Source organism: Diceros bicornis, chromosome 37 (assembly GCF_020826845.1).
Source record: "Diceros bicornis minor isolate mBicDic1 chromosome 37, mDicBic1.mat.cur, whole genome shotgun sequence".
Taxonomy (NCBI): domain Eukaryota; kingdom Metazoa; phylum Chordata; class Mammalia; order Perissodactyla; family Rhinocerotidae; genus Diceros; species Diceros bicornis.
The window spans coordinates 18,617,277-18,637,708 of NC_080776.1; the positions used below are offsets into that span (position 1 = coordinate 18,617,277).

General features: G+C 36.9%; 1 protein-coding gene across 16 annotated transcripts in view; it reads right to left on the bottom strand.

The window, feature by feature from the left end:
- The window catches only part of TRIP12 (thyroid hormone receptor interactor 12), a 151,187-nt gene that overhangs the window by 102,889 nt on the left and 27,866 nt on the right, over positions 1-20,432 (bottom strand). For all 16 annotated transcript variants that reach the window (XM_058533147.1, XM_058533161.1, XM_058533158.1 and 13 more), the window contains one exon: positions 7,484-7,630. In XM_058533147.1, coding sequence (XP_058389130.1) covers positions 7,484-7,581 — 98 coding nt within the window. In that variant the 5' untranslated portion in view covers positions 7,582-7,630. Of the gene's footprint in view, positions 1-7,483; positions 7,631-20,432 lie in introns of those variants that run through there.

Here is a 20,432-nt window from a genome sequence, read left to right on the forward strand (position 1 = left end):
AGGCCAAAATAAATGGCTTACGGTTTAGGAGATGCTAGATGAGAAAAATCGAAGACAATACCATGTTTTCTTTTAATCTTCTAAAAATGAGCTCTCCTGCTTTCTTTTCCTTTCTGTATCACGAAAAAAACCCAGCCTTCCATATGTGATGCTAAAACTTGCTGTTCAATTTTTGAAGAAGCATTTGCATAGATTCATTTTTTTAGTTACACTGATACTCTTCTAGGAAAGCATTCTGAGACAGGACGCACTTGTAAAAAGTGGTGTGGAACATCAGAGTCTCTCAATATTGAGGAACAGAACAATCAGAGCAAATCCTCAGTTAAAGATATAAAATAATCTATGGCAGCTGACACCTTACAGCTTTCCAATATACTTATTATGTGACTTTTGGACGAAATTTCACACGATGATTAGAAACAAGAAATATATATTGTGAAGAAAATTATAAAACATAAGATACTGCTTTGTTGGTCCAAGAAAGAACATAACAGGGGTACTATTAAGAATCCAATGTGCATAACTTTCAACAAGAAAAAAGCAGCCTCTGTTCCTCCTTAGACCAAGGCAGCCATGTCACTGTTGAACATGACACTGTAAATCTTGCCTCCCAGCCCAGAGCCCTGATGGGACAGACTAGCCTCCTCAGCACTGCCAACGCAGCACTAAAAGTGGAAGAGTGTGCACACATGGGTCTGCAGCTAAAACTCAAGGTGCATAATTATAGCAGTAAGATTCACCATCACTGAAAGGAGCAAGTTACAAGTTACCTGGCCAACTCTAGTAGAAATTGTTTTTATACTTTATGCCCTTGGAGAGCCAGAGGGCAATTCACCATATTCTCTTGCCACAGCAAGGGTACCTGAATACCTAAATGTGCAGACAGGGAGCAGAGCCTGCACCTGACTCAGGATGGAAAAGTTTTCTAGTGGCTAGACTGCTATGTTATACTAATATTTAGGAGCTGTTTGTTACTACAGCATAATCTAGCTCACCCTGTTATACAGCCCGCTTAAACCATGCCCCATCTCGACCCTTCTTTCACTCCAGTCAATCATCTTTTCATGACCATTTCTGTAAAAGAAAGTCACATTTCTGTGCCTGGAAATGCCAAGCAAGTAAATCTCATTATTTCTACCCACACTAGTATTTGTTGAACACCTACTACTTATGAACAAAGTAAAAAGTGACACAAAAAAATCAGAAATAAAATCTACACTCGGGAAGTAAATAATGATTCCACATGTCAAGTAGAGACAAATATAGTTGACATGTACCATCTGCTTTGCAAGTGCTTCTTTAGAGCCCAGATCAATGAGGTCATCTCTAGAAATGTTTCTCACCTGACTCTAAGAATCATCTACATGCCCATTTCCCCTACTGAGTTGGAATTGCTTGTGACAAAGGCTATTTTACTCTCATTTTTATAACTACCATCTAGCACGGTGCTTAGAAGTATGGTGTTCTACAAGTGAACGAATACAATCTTGTACTGAGTTTGTATTCAAGTAGGACTACTCTGAACTCTAGAGCCAAAACAGGCTTTATTAAAACAACACACACATACCTCCAGAATCAAAACAGCAGCTAAATAATCAAGCCTAGAGAAGGCAAGAGTCAACATAGCTCTGAAGAACTAAGAAATTGAAACTTGTCAGAACTTTAATATACACATATTCTTTAATGTATTTGCTTTTCTCTGACTGTTTATCTTCTTCCATAAGGCAGGAGATGTGCAGTTGGCAACTTCGGATTCACATCTTCCCTTTGCTACCAGAAAGGTAAGTTTCCAGTCTGGATCATGCGACCACCACAGTCCCATCACTGAGCTCAGAAAGATGGGGGACTGCAGATTCTCCCAGCTTCGGCAAAAAGCTAGACAATGGGTAGCCAGAGTAAGATCACATTGGAAAAGACTAACTACCATTCAAAATGCATAACTGAAGAACTGAGGGAGATCAGGCCACAAAAGAGAGTTAGCGTTACGAGAAGAGGGGCTAATATTAGCTGAACAACTTTATAGGTCAGTTCTCCTTCATAGTAGCACAAAGGAAGATGAACAACATATGCAAACTTAGTATCTCTACATGGAAAACTATTCTCACTCAAATCTTACTCCCTTAACCTATTTTTCCAATGTTTAACCTCATTACTATAGAAACACCAATAAAATAAGATTAATGTGAATCTTCCTTTTCAAATTAGCAGGAAAATGCAAAATGGAGATAACACAAATAAAATGATGAGAAAAAGCACTCTTTTTCCTGATGGTGACAAGTAAACTAGAGAAAAAAAATTTATGTGAAACGAGTTGACCATAAAAAAACTCCCTTTGGGGACTGGCCTCGTGGACGAGTGGTTAAAGTTCTGCGCGTTCCGCTTCAGTGGCCTAGGTTTGCAAGTTCGGATCCCAGGCACAGACCTACACCACTCATCAAGCCATGCTGTGGTGGTGACCCACATACAATATAGAGGAAGAATGGCATAGATGTTAGCTCAGGGCTAATCATCCTCAAGGAAAAAAAGAGGAAGACTGGGAACGGATGTTAGCTCAGGGTGAATCTTTCTCAGCAAAAAAAAAAAACTCCCTTTGACCAAGCAATTCCACTTCCGAAACTATCCTTAAGAGGTATCTGAAATGCAAACATTTAAGCATAAGCAAAAACTCTTCCCACTGTAACCACCTAACCATTCCAAAACTAATAAGAAATCATGGAAAATATTGTATATTGATGCAGTAAATCAAATGACCATTTGTAAACAATTAACAAAAAATCATAATGACATGAGAAAATGTTTATGTTAAATGCTGAGTAAAAAAAGCAGGATCCAAAACTGTATTTACAGTGTAATCAGCTACATGCTAAATTTTACTTTAAAAACAGATAAAAATCAAAATGTTAACACAGATTTATCTCTGAATGCTACTTATTTTCTTTTTCTGCTTTTATGTATCCCATCCCTTCGAAATAGTTTTTTAAGCAAAACACACATCTATTTCTTTCTATATAATTAATGCTGGCTAAAAAAAATCCCTTCTCTGACAGTGTTAATAACAAGCTATAACCTATATATCTCATAATTGAGTTTTTACTCAGTAATAAATAATTAAAACTTTGCAGACAAAAGTTTGAATGGGGGTGGGGAGGAGGGGTGGACTGGATTCAATCATTTCCTCACTCCATTAAAAAATTAGATAGATCATAGTAAAATGCAAAAATGGAACCATAACAGAATTGAGAAGAAAAATTTATCCTTGGGATGGAGAAGGCAAAGGAAGAAAAGAAACAATGAGTTGATAGACTTGACTACCTAATTTTTAAAACTTCTATAAATGAAAACAAACCATAACAAGTAGTAAAACCAGCAAAAAGTATTTGCCCATGTCAGTGGATTGATACCCTTTCCCCAAAGGGCTCTAACAAAAAAACAAGCATCTCCAAAATTAAAATGGTCCAAAATTAAAATAGACACAGGAAACTAACAGACAACTCATAAAATAAAGAAAAATGGCCAACATGTGGGAAGATCTTCAACTCTATAGAAACCAAAGAAATGCTACCTTTAACCACAGGAATTCTTTTTTCCACAAACTTTTACTAAAAATAGTATGCTGTGTTGACTAGGATTTGGAGAAATGGGCACTCTCACAAAGTATTAGTAGGAGTATAAATTGGTCCAATCAAAAAAAAAAGATTATTGGTTGGACCTTTCCAAAAGACAATTTAGCAATCTGTTACAAGTCGTCAAAATATGCATACCCTTAGGTCCTATAAACCCATTTCAGGAATTTAACTTGATAAAATCAGAATCATATTCAAATGTGATAATCATAGCAACATACTACACAGCAAAACCTTGGTGGGGGGGAGACTAGAGGCCCAAATTTAAATCATGGAGTAGAAATATTAACTGTTATCTCCAGGGGGTCAGATTAAAATTATCTCATTTTCTTTAATTTTCCTGAACCTTTCCAATTTTCTATTCTCAACATGCTATGTTTTTATAACAAAAACAAGTTGAAGAAACTATCACTGCAGCAATCTTAACCAAAGTTGCTATAAAATTGAATTCAATTCCACCACTTGAGAAAAACAAGAAAAAGTAAATGATAGAATGAAAATGCTACTGCATGGCCCGGAGGAAGGGGGAGCCTACAAATACCTGTGCTAGAAGTAGGAAAGGCTAGGAGCATCCCTGAGAGGAAGCCAACAGATAAGCAGTGGGAGTGAGTGATTTCCTAAAGAAGAAAAGAGAACAGAAAAAGAGAGGAACAGATCAGCTGTAGCCCAAAAAATTACAGAAAAAAGGAAAAGAGAAAAATAATAGAAGAGGAATAAGATGTCTAGTTCAATTATGGATAGAAGGATGGGTGGAAAAGAGCAGAGGGAATAATCAGGAGAAATTAAATATATTCCAAAAATCCAACTTTCTTTTATATCTTAAGGATGAACAAAAACTCTTCTAAAAAAAACTAAGTGACCTTGACGGAGAGAAGGGCAAGAGCAGTCACAAGAAGGAAGCTACAAAAAGAAGATAGCTTAATACAAGTCTGGAAGAAAACAGTGGATCAAAAACAAATGAATTAAAAAATCCTAGGAGGGAAAAATTGCTGCTTAAATTCTAAACTGAATGAGTTAATACTCTTCAATTATAAGTACTTCATAACCTCTTCTAAGTCCTTTCATCATATGGATCAAGTGGTTTGTGCTGTAAAAACAGTTAGGCATAATGTAAAGAATCACTGACATCAGAGTCAAGAGGCTGAGAATCAAGACCTGATCAAGCTGTGTAAAGTTGAGCAAGCTACCACACCGAGAAAACAGCAATTACATACTTGGCACACAGAGTTTCTGTGAGTCCCAACTGAAAGAAAATGTACAAAAAATTTTTAAACTTAAAACACTCCTCCAGTACTGTTGTAGTGGATGCTGTTATTTATTACCATTATTTGAATCACTGTATCACTATGAATACATTGACAAGGCCCAGTCCACTGTTTTTTGAAACAAAAGCCACAATAACAGCATTTTACTTAGGAAAGCTAAGCAACAGGAGTCAGATAAAGAGAATGAAAATATAGAATCGTAAGTAATTGCTCTCTCTCAATCAATCCCAATCCTCTCACTCCCAAAAATCATTAGAGGTTTCTTCAAGGTTAGATCATTGCTAGTATAGCACACGATACCAGGGTTTCAACAGTCAGACTGGGGTTTGATGAAAACGTCCCTTCCAGTTCTGAGCAAAAGAATCAAGCTGTCCAAGAAGGCAAAATGAAATTCAGATGAACGAATATCTTCTAATTTGCATTCTTAGTCAAACTGCTAAGATTTTCTGACTAAAGTTCTAAATTTCTGTCCTGAAAATAATTATACTTATCCACATAAAAATAGGAAAAGTCCACATATTCCAAGTTATTAGTAAATTATAGTACAGCCACACAATTGAACATAAAAACTTCAAAAGTCATGTTTTTAAACAATTTTTAAGGACACAAGAAATGACAGCTGAGACACTAGGTTAAAAGAAAGCAAAAAGGCCCTCTTTTGTGTACTAGCTTTTGTGGGGAAATGTTTTTTGAAGATGTGCAAAAGCTGACATTGCGAGACCTGAAATGGGGCTAAACTACTGAAAGGGAGAGGGGATGAAAGCTATAAAACCCTAACTACACTTTGCTTTATAGTCTTTGGCACGTTTTCTGCCATTCTAAACACATTTTAAAATTTTATTCTTTTCCTTCACAACTGAACATACGATTGGCTTAGAGCACATGAACTATAGCGAAAGATTTGCCATTCTACAAACCTAATTGAGTTTCATTTTGATTACAACTTCATTAAGTTATTTAAACCAATGCATCTTAAACACTAGTATTAACCACTTCCATTTCTGTTTCCTGCTTATATTTTTAAAATACGTAATAAAATAAAACGAATAATCTTATATAACACTAATATGTAGAAAAGATAATGGTGCTGAAACATCACTGCGGATTTTAGAAGCAATGTACTATGTGACAGCCCAAAATGTGCATCAGTCATGTGCAGGAGTCCAAATATAACCTTAGGATTAATATGTATGAAACTCCAGTTTTTCAAAAGGTATAAGTTACTTATATGCACATACATGCACATATATACACATACAAGCAGTAAAAAAAAAAAAAAAGACAAAGGAGAAATAGGCCAATGTTAACAGTTGGTATAACTGGATTATGGAATTGTGATGTTTTTCTTTATACTTTTCTGTATTTTCCAAATTCTCTAAAATAAATATGTAACATTTTTATAATGGGGAAAGGGTATTTTAATCAACAGCATAAATAAAGTTAAGGGTGGCTGCTCCAAAGAACAACCTGAATGTAAAAAAGCAAAAAACTTCAGAACAGAACTCTGTACTAAGCATTGCACTAAGAGTTTGACATACTATCGTACTGAAGTTAACCAGTAACTCTATAAAATAGGTATCCCCTGCGTGGCTAAGAAATTGAGGTTTTCTGAAAGATTTAACAAAGGACACACAGCTATTTAAGGGCAGAGGCAGAAACTGCAGACAAAGCTGTCATAGTCCAAAGTCCACAGGTTCACAACCACTAAAATAGCCTGACATCAACATGATGTGCTTCAATTTATTCTTTACATTTGAAATTTAAAATTTATTTATAATTTACTGCAGAATATATACATGGTAATGCCTCAAAATATTGCATCAGGTAATCAAATTAGAAATTAGCCATTATTTATTGCAAGATAACATGATTAGTCCACGGATTGGAGAATTAGGCCTTGCAAGTAAAGCTCTGAGTATTTTATACATAAAATGACAGTCCTTGGCTAACTCAGACACAGAATTTTATATTCAAGAGAATGCATCTGATTCTTCACCCTACCTCCTATACAACTACTCCACTGAAAAGACCAGCTGAACACCAGACTAAGGAAATGATGAGAACTGATCTGCTAACAAAGTCAGATTGCCTCACCAGCCTGTCAGCATCCACAGGCTGCCAAAAAGTATGATGACAAAAAAAACTCAACAGCTAGGTATCAAAACTCAAGATCTTAAAACAAATGAAGCTTCCTTTCAGTAAAGTAAATCGATTAGTCGATATACATGAAGAAAGGGACCACGAACGGCTGAAGGACATGTTGCAGCACATGTTTAGGGAAGGAAAGAGAAAGAGGAAGGACAGACAGAACATGACACCCCACATGCTAACAACCCTTAAATTAGATCTCAGATCTAATTTCTCAGTGACTGAGATCTAAGTTCTCAGTGACTGAGAACTATTTTTTGAGTCTAGCATATTTGGGGAATGATTAAAGAATCGCGTTCAGTTCCAGTTTTGTGTTACTTGGCTCAAAAATTAGGAAAAAATTACCCATTTGTAGTAAACCATACAAGTTTTGGTCCTCATAATGAGGTTTTAAAAAATATTTTCATTTATCCCGAATTCCTTTTCAAATTACCATTAAATACATACCTTCCTCCTATCGAGTCGTCTTGTGGTTGGGCCCCGGCAGTGTTCCTCTGTGAACGTCGCAGTGACCCCCCTGGATTGTTATTAGGCTGGTTGGACATTGGCACCTCTCTCTTGAAGGGACATACCCTTTCTAGACACTACCATTCACTGAAAGGGAAAAAAAGGAGAAAAAAATAAAATATCAGCTATACATGGTACCACAGAGAAAACAAACGAGGGGCACCAAAGATGAAGGGGAAATTCCATGTAAACCGTTTGATAGCACAGCCTTCACCAATGCTGCACTGTCTTAAATTGTGAAGTCTGATTGATTAAGGTGTTATAAAATGTCAAGAATATACCAAATTCAAGGCATGCGGTCCAGAACTCGGCACATAAAATTAATGCAGATTTCTCATGGAACACCCAGGAAATTCCCAATTCAACGAAAACAGAGCACAAGCAGAAATCGGTCTTTGGTTCCACGTTTCTAGTGCTGTGTAGAAAAGGGCTTTGCACCTAAAGTCAGAACACCTTGGCTCAAGTTCTGTGATAGAACACGTATTAAAGGAGTCTGCCTTTGTACAAACCACAGCCTCTAGCCTTCGATTCCTCAACCACAGAATAAAAAACAGTGTATGTCATGCCTACTTCACAGTATTGCTGTGAATAATAAATGCAATCATAAATACAAAGAAAACCATAAAACTATAGTATCTTAATGGAGAAATGAGGAGAAAGCAGCTCAAATACAGTAAACTGAGAGATGGTTCCAGAAAGCCTGAATTTCAACATCAGCTGTGCTGGTTGTGACCTTGGACAAGAAATTTAATCTCTAGATTTCGTTTACCTCTTCTGTAAAATCACTGTATTACCTACCACACAGAACTGTTAGCAACAAGAAATTGTGAACATAGTTCATATGTGTAACAATTTAGCTCAAAACGCAGTTCTTAATCAATCTGAACTTTCTTTCTGTAAGAAATTTAATTATTGTACAGAAAAATGCTGATACTTAAAATCAGTTTAACTGAAAAAACAGGTCAATATTACTATCACAGAAAGAATTACAATTTATCAAATCAAATTTTCACAATTTTTCTTAAGCCTCCAGTCAAACTCCAAATAGAGTTCTTTAATTACTTCCAAGGAAGAGAACAAATGATCATATGACATTACAGAAACTGGTGCCAAAGAGAATGCAAATTAATCATAAAACAAAATCCAGTAATAGATTTAGTTAAGAGACTTCCATGTACTCTAACAGGAAAGTGGTTTTCTTTTGAGTTACATACTGACCCAACTCAGCAAAAAAGGATTGTTTTTCATGTCACATATGCCCACATCATCAGTAATATACTAAATAAACTTTGGTCAGAAAGTTCAAATTACTAATGTAATTTTAGAAAGAAAAAAGAGGAAATACTACAAAAACATAAAAGGAGAGAAAAAGAGGAAGGTTAAATTTACATGTACTGATGTGGAAAGATCTCCTCAGGACATGTTAGGGGAAACAGTATAAAACTCCTGTCTGTGTGTGCGCGCACAATAAAAGGGCTTGCACGTGTATCTTTATATATCGTCTACACATCAAAAACTATGAATATAAAACAGACTTTGTTAATACTGACTGCCTTTGAGGAAAAGAATTAGGGGTCTGCAGTTTGAGATCAAAGGAGTCATTTTTGTTATTTACCCTTTGTAAGCAATAAGGTAGGTCCCTCTAGCACAGGAGTTACAAATGAAGGGACTCTGGAGTCAAACTGCCTCTGATGAGTTCGAATCCTGACTCTAACAACAACAAGTTGTATGACCTTGTTGTATGCATACTTCTCTGTGCTTCAGCCTATCAAATGGGATAAAGAACTTAACCTCACCGAGAGCTGTGAGGATTAAATGAGAAAATCCAGGCAAACCACTGAACACAGTGCCTATCATACAGCAAGGGCTAGGTACATATTAGCTATTATTGTTATTATTATAAACATTTATTCAGAAGAATAAAAAGAATACTTGCGATAAAATAAAATAATATAGTGGGAGAAACTTCACCATAAAAACCACTGTCAAAAACACTGCATGATTTCACTCATGTGGAAGATAAACACAGGGACAGAGAGAACTGTTGGGTGGTCACTGAGATCAAGGGAGTTGGGGGGTAGGCACAAGGGGTGAAGAGATGCATTTATATGGTGACTGACAAACAATAATGTACAACTAAAATTTCACAATGTTATAAACTATTAAGACATCAATTAAAAAAAAAAACTCACTGTCAACATGAGCCTTAAATTTCTAGCAATATAGTTTCAAAAGTAAATTCTGCCAAAAGGAAAACACATGAGAAGTGTTTTTAATGAAGGGTGAGCACCACCATCACCTGGGAAGCTTTGTCAAAGTATGAATGCCTGGCCTCCGCCCTCAGAGATTCTGATTCTGTGGGTGCAGAAACTAGAGATATGTCTTAAAAGAGCTCTCCTGGTTGTACTGCACTAGAGAACAAGTGCACCCGAGTAGAGAATTAAGTAAGAGGCCAGTCTATTTCAGAATTCATCCACAAAGTTTCACTACTTCAAACTAAACCCAAGGCCATTTCACTTGGACCCTAAACAGCATGGATACAAGAGAAGAACATGACACTGCTGCTTTCACTTTGGAAAGCAAAGGATACCATTATTAAACAAGGCTGGCAGATCTCACCTGCCCACTTCCTGCTGTTAAATGACTACTATATGTCATGGGTGGTAAGTCATTCAAATGAATATAAGTGACACTGGTTATTCTGACTTATAGTTACCAAAGTAACCTTAATAATGTTCCCACTATCTTCAGAACTTCTGAACCAGCACCATTATCAGCCAATAGCCCACTCACGGATAATTCTTGAGATTTAAGAGAGGAAGAGGGACAAGCAAAAAGATAATTATTTACCAAAGTGCTACCTGCTTTTAAAGCATAAGTTGATTTTTTAAAGGCCCAACTCTGTTAAACTTTGAATTCACAAAAAGTAAATATAAGATTAACATATGATACATATAGGATCTCCCCCTCTGCCAGGTTATCAACAAACTCAGAGACGGAAGGGACCCGCGGGGATGAGCAAGTTCAATCCCTTGCATTACAGACAAATCCAAATGAAGAAAGTTCAAGTCATCTGTTGAGGAACCAGTCCTCTGAATCCTGATACCGAGGAGAGCAGCCCCCTCCAGAAATCACACTACACCAGTTTCAACCAAAATTTAACTCCTCTTTGGCTCCAGATAAAAGACCAAAAGTTTTCACCGCACAATTATTTCCTTCTTGTTATATGAATATTCTGTACTGTCTTGACCAATTACTTATGCCTACCATATTTTATTAATTAAATTTTAAAACACAAAGGTGAGTTATACTAATATAAAAACTATATTGCTGGGCCGGCCCCGTGGCTTGGTGGTTAAGTGCGCGCGCTCCGATGCTGGTGGCCCGGGTTCGGATCCCGGGCGCACACCAAGGCACCACTTCTCCGTCCATCCTGAGGCCGAGTCCCACATACAGCAACTAAAAGGATGTGCAGCTATGACATACAACTATCTACTGGGGCTTCGGGGAGAAAAAAATAAATAAAATCTTTAAAAAAAAAAAAAAACTATATTGCTAGAAATCATGTTTTAATAACCTGAAATGAATGTGAACTCAAAGATTCCATCTTAATAGGCTATCTCATAATGTTGAAACTAGGAGTTTTAAGTCCAGTCTATTAATAACCTGACTATCAAATCCTGAAATATTACTATTCTTCTAACCATGGATATAACACCTTCATTTCTGTGAAAATAATCATCAAGATTTTTCACGTAAAACCTTTGATGTTAAGTCCTAAAGCACTGAAATAAAACAGATGGCATATGACTTTGAACTCAATAGGAAAAGCATAAGAACATTAACTGATATGTTCAAGATTGACAACAAACTCACAATGACTTTGTTTACAGCTCTAAGTGTCCAACAAATTTACTCACTGTTCAGGCTAAAACGCATTTGAATTTTACGTGAAAAAGTACTTAGCTCTCCGGGCAAATAGAACTTCTTCAGGAAAAACAGAATTGTATATTAATCTATACTTAAAAATTCATTCTTAAAATTTTATAAGAAGGATATGCTTACAAGGAAACTTCAACTGCAAACATTTTGGAAATTAATTTTCCTCTAATTTCATAACTCAAAAATCACAGAACAGAAGTTAAAGTTAGGGAAAAAAACTTAGAAAAACAAATTCAACCATTCATTTGGTGCAAAACTTTGAGAACATCCAGAGAAATCAATTGCAAAACTTAACTTTAGGATGTGGCTGTCCTTCCTAGTCAAATGGCCAAAAGTGTGAAAAGAAAACAGATGCCACAAAGGTTAGTATTTACGCAGAACTTTTTTCACATGAAAATCTGATAGGCTGGAGAACAAATCTCTAATTTAGTAAGCCAGCAGAGTCATGTGAACACCCCAAAGCAAGCTAATATGTTTACTCATGTAATCACTACCTATTACCTATTTGATAGGCAACTCTAAAAACTGAAGGAAAGTTGGATTATTTTCACAGTAAAGATAACATTAAAAAAAAAAAAGCGCTAACACTTATATCCCACGCAGTGTCTGCAGAAAGTTTTCAGCTTTCAGAGCTGACATTTAAAGTGAATCTTATTTACCCAGTGTCTCCCCTAATTTCTTATGCACTCTATTTAGATGCGGTCCTCCAAGGAGACTAGGTTTGGCTTCAGATTATGAAACTAGTAACAGTAATAAACACAGTTTGCATAGCACTTTACTCATTTGTTTATTCTAATAAGCAAAATTTAAATGTGCCAATGAGCCTTATAAACCATTTTATCACAAATAAGGAAACTGAAGTGTTACAAAACTAAGTAGCCTGCATGCAACAAGTAATGGCATCCGGACCTGCAGACGTGAACAACCACACACACTAGACCTTAGGAGTACAGTAAGTCAAACATACCAGGGGCGGTGCTAAACAACTCTTGAAGTGGACTAGAAGTCACCCTTGCTTATAATAGAAGTCATTCTTACTTAAGTAAGAATGGCAAGGACTTCAAACAAGACTATCCTTAAAATGGGAATAAATAACCTTTAGGCTTCCCTAACAGCAAGGGATTGAGAGGTGCTGAGATACAGAGGCAAAGAAAACAACCCCTGCTCACAAGGAGCTTAGTGCTCTATATCCCTGCCACTAGACTATAAAACAGAAATACCGAGGCTCAAACCCTGGCTCTGCTATTTAATCATAAGACATACAAGTACCTTAGCTTCATCTCTGTTTCTTCCTCCTTTAAACTAGAGATAACATTATTAACTTGAGGGTTTTTAAGTGTTAAAGACAACATATATATGCTCTTAGAACAGGCCTGACACACGATAGCTGCCATTTAATGAGTGCCTATAGTACAATTAAATGACTGGTGAATCTGGTAAAAAAGGCGGGGGTCATCAGGTCATCCTGAATAAGAAAGGAATTGGAGGGGGGAAAAAATTACACAAAATTTCTACAAATGCATTTGCTCCAGTTTATATTTCATTTTGATTTAGGAAGGAGGCAATAAAAACCAGCAGTTAGTATGTATGGTCGAGTTACAAGCCAAATGTCAAACTCGAAGTAGTTGTATCTGTTACAGAATGGTGCAATGTGGTTCATTAACCTTCAAAGAATTAAACATTAGTTTAGGAAACTAAACATTAGCTTGCATGAGGGAAACCTGGAGAAATTTACTGTTCTTTTTTCCCATTAATCAGAAAAGTTTTGTAGAGAAATTAGGAGAGTAAGAGCCTCTGAGTTCAGGGAAAACGGCTAAGTTACCTGAGAATGAGTTCTGTTAAACATTTAATTCAATTTAGGGGCATCAAAACCATTCCAATTTCAGGATGGAACTTACACAACACATAAAAAAATAGTATTTTCAAATTACATTTTTGTAACACTAGAAAACAATATTTAGTGGAAAAATACAGGTTTCAAAGATTAAAATAAAAATGATTACAGTTAATGTATATTCTGTGCTTACCATGTACTAGGCAAAGTGCTTTATCATTTAATTTTCACAACATTACAAAATTGGTACTGGAAATAACCTTCCTTCACAGAAACTGGGCACACAGTATGCTAAAATGACTTTAAGGCCACAAGTCAATAGGTGACACGGCCAGCACTCAAACACAGATTTGACCTAAAGTCCACGCCCTTTATGACTATGTTATATGCCTGAACAAATAAAGAAAAATAATTATACATTTACCTTTTTTAACAAGCCAAAACATTAGAGAACCATGACATTCCAAGGTTGGGGGATTATCCAGAGGATTCTAATCCTTTTATATTTCTTTGAGAAAATCAGTTTAGCTGACCAATCCTTAAATGAATAATTACCATAAAATACGCTAAATGATAAGAGAAGCAATATCAACGGTAATATTTGTAAACAAAGAAGAACGGGTGACTTAATTTTGCCCTCAGGAGGTTGAGACGGTCCAGCTTAGACAGGCTAGAGCCGTGAGGAGAGGCACTCAGGAATGAGAGAGGAAGTCACAGTGAGGGATGCTGAGCAGTTCACTGGGGCTGAAACATGGGATGCGGGAAGAACACGGACCTGGAAATCAGTCTGAACTGTATTATGAAGGGACTAAAACCAAAAATTTTGGTTTTAAAACCTACAGATAAGGCGGCAGATCAACTATTAAGCTACCAAATAGACCCAAGGATGGATGAGGGTCTGATAACAATAAAGGTGAAATGAAGAGATGGGAGTCAAGAAATATTTAGACCATAAAATCTACACAATCAGAAAGGAAAGTCTAAGACGGTGGTTATCAAACATCAGCATGCATACGAATTGAAACACTAATCTAAAATGTCTCTCAAGGGCTGGCCCCGTGGCTTAGCGGTTAAGTGCACACGCTCCACTGCTGGTGGCCTGGGTTCGGATCCCGGGCGCGTACCGACGCACCACTTGTCCGGCCATGCTGAGGCCGCGTCCCACATACAGCAACTAGAAGGATGTGCAGCTATGACATACAACTATCTACTGGGGCTTTGGGGGGAAAATAAATAAATAAATAAAATTTAAAAAAATAAAATGTCTCTCAAGTTTCTTGGTCTGGTGACAAGGGTTAAGAAAAGTTATCTAAAACATTGTGAAGAAAGAAGATGACTACATATCCTTTCAATATCATATGAAACACTATTTAACAGGCTCACCTGGGAATTACTTAATTTTCTAGAAGATATTAGCATTAACTTTGTTATTTATTAATTAGGAGTTTAGATAATGAATTTACATGTTCACTCGCAGATTTTTATCTAGTGGAAATACAAATAACTTCTGTAACAGTAGGCAAGATAATCCCCAAAGTTGTAGTTTGCTGCCCTGTAGGATATCACTAATTTCATTCTAAAATTCTTTATTAAATTGCCTATAAATATCTAGTTCCTGAAATGCTCTTTGAACCAGCTTTACCCTAACAGGGTCTCCTTCATTAATTAGTGAGTTGAATAAACTCTTTACTATGTGTTCATTCTATAGTTTTAAGCTATGCTTTTAACTTCAGAAAATTATACAAAAGAGATGGTAGGCAGAGTTCAAATGTCACAGGACACACACATAAGCCTGAAAAGCATCCACCAGATTGAGAAATTGGTGAGTTGTTTCTAGAAACAGTGGGAGAGGAGAGTGTATGGGTAAGCTGAGTGAACAGTCAACACCAACTCTCATCTGCAAATGCTGGGCTTAAGAAGAAGCCAAAGAAGTGACAACAGCCCACAGTAAGGGGAGGCAGGATTGACAAAGGTTGTGTGCAGAAGTGCACGTGATTTTCTTGTTTTTCCTTTTTAAACAAATAAGTCTTGAGAAAGTTTATGTATATAAGGAAAAGAACTACTGAAAGAAAAGGGCTGGAAATAAGGTATAGTTTACCAACGAGATCTCACAGGAAGGGAAAAGGAGAATTGAGCATAAGCCTTAGATAAGAAGAAAGATTCATCAACTCCAAGGCAAGAGAAGATGACAAACAAATGGCAGCAAGGATGTGCCTGCCTAGCTTGACTGCACCTGTGATTAAAAGGTATGAGAAGAATAAGAGAGAATGGAGATTTTAAAGAGTTACCTAATGTAGAACAGGGAAAGGAGCTGAGTACGGGCAAGGAGGACTGGGCAGCGGCATGAAGAACCTACATGTGAGTAGAAACCATAAACTTAAGTGGCGATCCACACCTGATGTAATTATTCTATTTATGTAAGAGGAATTCTCATGCAGAGAGAACTGCTCCAGAGCGTACATCCACCTAGGGACATACCTAAGAGCTGAATCCAGCTTTCCAGAATGCCAACAGAATTATACTTTTCATTATACTCTTGTACTCCAAAACATGAATTCAACCACTTTTTGTTTATTGATCTGTTGACAGCTAATCCATTTACAGAAGTGGAAATAGAATAGTTGAGCCACCAGAGTCTGAACTCTGAATCATTTCTATACTATACCTTCATTTACAAAGTGCAAATTAAAAACTTCAGTGCCTACAGCAAATACTTGATCTTTCAAGTATCACCCAACACTAAATAACTAAATTCAACACTGGGCACACAAATTAATGCAAGCATCCACATTTTATGACTGTAATATGCCTTAAGAATCTACTTTAGGGTCGGCCCCGTGGCTTAGCGGTTAAGTGCGCGCGCTCCGATGCTGGCGGCCGGGGTTCGGATCCCGGGCGCACACCGACATACCGCTTCTCTGGCCATGCTGAGGCCGGGTCCCACATACAGCAACTAGAAGGATGTGCAGCTATGACATACAACTATCTACTGGGGCTTTGGGGGGAAAATAAATAAATAAAATAAAATCTTTAAAAAAAAGAATCTACTTTACATGCCCTCTGGCCAAGAGTCAACGAGACTAATTTTGGCGTTATTTTCACAAAGTATATTATTCTTCTGGGTATTAACCCAAGCATTTACATCTATACAATTTGTGCTGTTTAAAACTCTCTTAGAGGGGCCAGCCCGGTTGCGCAAGCGGTTGAGGCCCAGGGCCAGTCTTCCTCAGCAAAAAAAGAGGAGGATCGGCAGATGCTGGCATAGGGCTGATCTCCTCACACACAAAAAATAAATACATAAATAAATAAATAAAACCCGCTTAGAAATGTCCTTTTCTTGTTCAACAGAACTTGAGATTCAAAGTTGTCTCTATCAGCATGTTAATTAACAGAGACTCCAATATTTTTTTCTTTTTTTTTTTTGAGCAAGATCGGCCCTGAGCTAACATCTGTCGCCAATCTTCCCCCTTTTTTCTTTTTTTTCTTCCCGAAGGCCCAGCAGACAGCCGCATGTCATAGCTCTAGCTGCTCCATGTGGGACACAGCCTCAGCACGGCTAGATGTGTGGTGCGCAGGTCTGCGCCCAGGATCCGAACCAGCAAACTCCGGGCCGTCGAAGCAGAGCGCGCAAACCCAACCACAACGCCACCCAGCCAGCCCCTGAGATTCCAATATTTCTTGAATCTAAGCACATCTGATTCAAAAGATTTTTAGATTTCACCCAGATACTTATTGCAAGCCTAGAAAAAGGAGATAGCAGAGTAAAGGCTCTTTTTCTTTATTTCCCTCCATGAAATCAAGCAAAATGAATAATAAATGCTTAAAACCTAAGAAGAAAACCCCAACTTATAATGAAACTAGAGAAAAGCTGGCTACACCCTAAATCATAGGAGAAAATTTGCCAGATACAATAAAATCTGTACCAAAAACAGGGAAGAGGTAAAGATCATGGAGTTTTTAAAAAAAGAAAAAGATAAGATGATCTCAAAGGTTCCTATCAATGACTCTTTCCTAAAAAAACTAAGAACTGTGGAGTAAGGGCAATCAAAGATCAAAGCACCTCCTCCTCTCAGTTTCCCAGGCGGAATGGCCAGGGAGGTGTGGCTACGAAAAAAGGAGGCAGGCACCACGCCATTTGTATTTAACAGCACCCTGATCAACCAAGACAAAAAACAGCCTAGAACGGCAGGGGAGAAGCAGGTAAGGGAAAGAGCAACTCCAAAATTAGGATCAGCTGGGCAAACAATCACTAACGCACCAACCAAAAGGTACCACAATGGCTTTCCACCAAGATGATCAGTTCTGCTCAAATGGAGAAAATAACCAAAAGTAAAATTGAGAATCAACTACAGGGCAGAGGAAGCAATTGGAATTGGTAAAAAGATGTTCTGAAACAACTGAAGGAGACAAAAAAAGGAGGACACAGTTAATAAAAGAAACAGAGAAAAAATAACACTATTGCACAATTTTAAAAACAAGTTATAAAACAGGAAGAAGACAACCTTCAGAGTTTTGTTTAATTCTGCCATAATGAGAAGGAAAATGCTCTATACACTAAAAATGGAACTACTGTCAAGATTTTGTTAAGCAAAAAAGCAGGAACAGAATGCTGGGCACAGAATATGATATATCTACATACACATTCCTATATATGTAAATAATCATTGGCTTAAATCTTACCAATAGAGAATACACTAAAAGACTATTTAAATCAGCTACCTTGTGAGAACAGGACCCTCTGAGGCCTTTCACATTTTGAGTCATTAACTATTTCCCTACACAAAAAATTCTTTAAACAATTATGTATGATGTAATTTAACTCTATAGAAAACAACACTTAGTGGGTAAAAATAACCAGAAAAAATACCTCAAAATACTAGCCATTCTTAGCAGATTCTTTTCTCATTTTCATTTTATCATGTGGTCTCATTACTAAAACCTGGAGAAAAACTCAAAAACCCATTATGTTCAAAGTTTTCTATACCCCAGACCCATGTTCCTTAAAAAAAAAAAAAAGGAATTTTGTAATCCAAATTCTGTTCCCAAGAAAATGGAGTTCTTACTGCCTCAAACACAGACTATAGAGAATGACATGAATCCACCAGAGATCTTGTATCCATCACTGACACTACAAGTCTACTTTGTAGCACACTATAATAGGATCATCAAATCATCAATTTATCACTAACAGATACAGCCCAGCCCAACTACTTCTAAAAAACAGACAACTCATTCCCTAATATAAATCCTGTCTTAGCTCATATAGCTTATATAATCCTTCAGAATACTGACTGCATTTAATAGAATATTTTTTCTTCTTCTTAAGGTCTCAAGGATTGTAGACTAGAGGCAGCAACTTTTAGTTTATATGCCAAAGATGGCTCATAGACCCAGTTTTAACAGGTCTCAATCCTGCTGGCTACCATAATTAGCCAGTCAGTGGGGTTTAGAAGGTTAGCTTATCACTGGCATTTTTAGTACATCCTCTTAAAGATATTCTCTTCCACCTAACCAGGAATAAAGAGACAAAAAAGCAAGGTTATTGGATGAGATAGTCTCTAAAATCTGATTCAGCTTGAAATTTTATAAGACTCTAAATTAACATTTATTTTAGCTTTTCTTAAATGGAGTACTTTTTAAATTCTTCCTTATAAAGACCTGGTAACACCATTATCAGACACAGTGATCATCAAAAGGGAAGAGCTATTGAGGGAGGGAGGAGAGAATGACCTGTAAATGTCTCTCTCTACCAAGGGACAGAGAGATGCCTGCTGGGTAAGAATCACTGTTATTGAAAACAAAATACAAAGTATCCTGCAGATTACACCAAGGTGCTCCCTAGAGACAAAAACAACTTGATGTTTGGTGAAGCACCTTTAGAGCAGAGGGACACACATAATAAGGCAATACTTTCAGAATATTTTCTTCCATACGTGTTCTTGTCCACCACAATAATGAAATCACACAGGTCAATTTCTTTAACATAGCTTATATCAGAAAGTCTATGCCTGCCATGCAACAATAAAAAATATTTCAACATTGTGATAATCAGGGATTGGTACACGCTTTTGAAACAACAGATATGTAGCCCAGTCATCAATAGCGTTAGAACCTGGAGAATTTTCAGGAACTAAGTTTGTGGTTAAGCTATGAAATGTAACTCAAAGTTGGGGAGAAAAGATACAGACTGTAACTTTAACACAAGGTGAACAATGCACAGTGCCAAATTTTTAAGATCATGTATGTCATAGGAATTGTACCTAAATTCAGAAATAGTCTCAGAAAATATTTTTCAAAGGTTAAAGAAAAACTCTACATTTAGAACGTCATACTCTACAGACCAGTCCCCCACATTTCTACAAATAGTAGCATTTTTACCAAAAATAAGTAGGTGCTAATGACTGCCTCTAAATTGAGCCAGAACATGTACAAACGTATAGCCAAGAAAAATTTTAAAGCTGTTATTCCCAAACCTAAGTTTTTTTTAATAGAGAGTTTTAATTGGGCCCTTTCAGAATGGGGGTAAGGAGAAATCAGACTATCTTTTCAAAGCCCTTTACATTATTCTAATAATCAGCTAGATTCGAGAACTGACACAGGTTATTCCATTTTTTTCGCTGTCATTACATATCACCTAATCCTCTGTAATCTCTCCATGCTTCTCCCACATTCCACAATTAAAAACTGCCACTCACATCTTTAGAATACAGCAATTCCACTTCTAGGAATTTTCTAAGAATCTAACCTAAAGAAATATTTGCACAAGTATGCAGGGATATTCGTAATCAAGAAGCTTGCTGCAGTACGGCAGAGTGGAAAAACTGGAGAAGATCCAAATGTTCTGAGTAGGGGAAAGGTTAAATAAGCACACTGTCACAATTCTATGGCACGCTTAGAGGTTCTTAAGAACAAAGAGGTAGATCTGTGTATACTGCACTGATATGGAAGGGCAGAACATCATTAACTCCTTCAAAAAATTTTAGAGAGCGTATTTGACAGGCATCAACAGGCCGAATCTTCGCCTTGATGGAGCTTACACTCAGTTGGGAAGACAGAAACTAATCAAGCTATTTGCACATTGTGGTAAGAGCTATGAAAAATGGAATAGGAGAA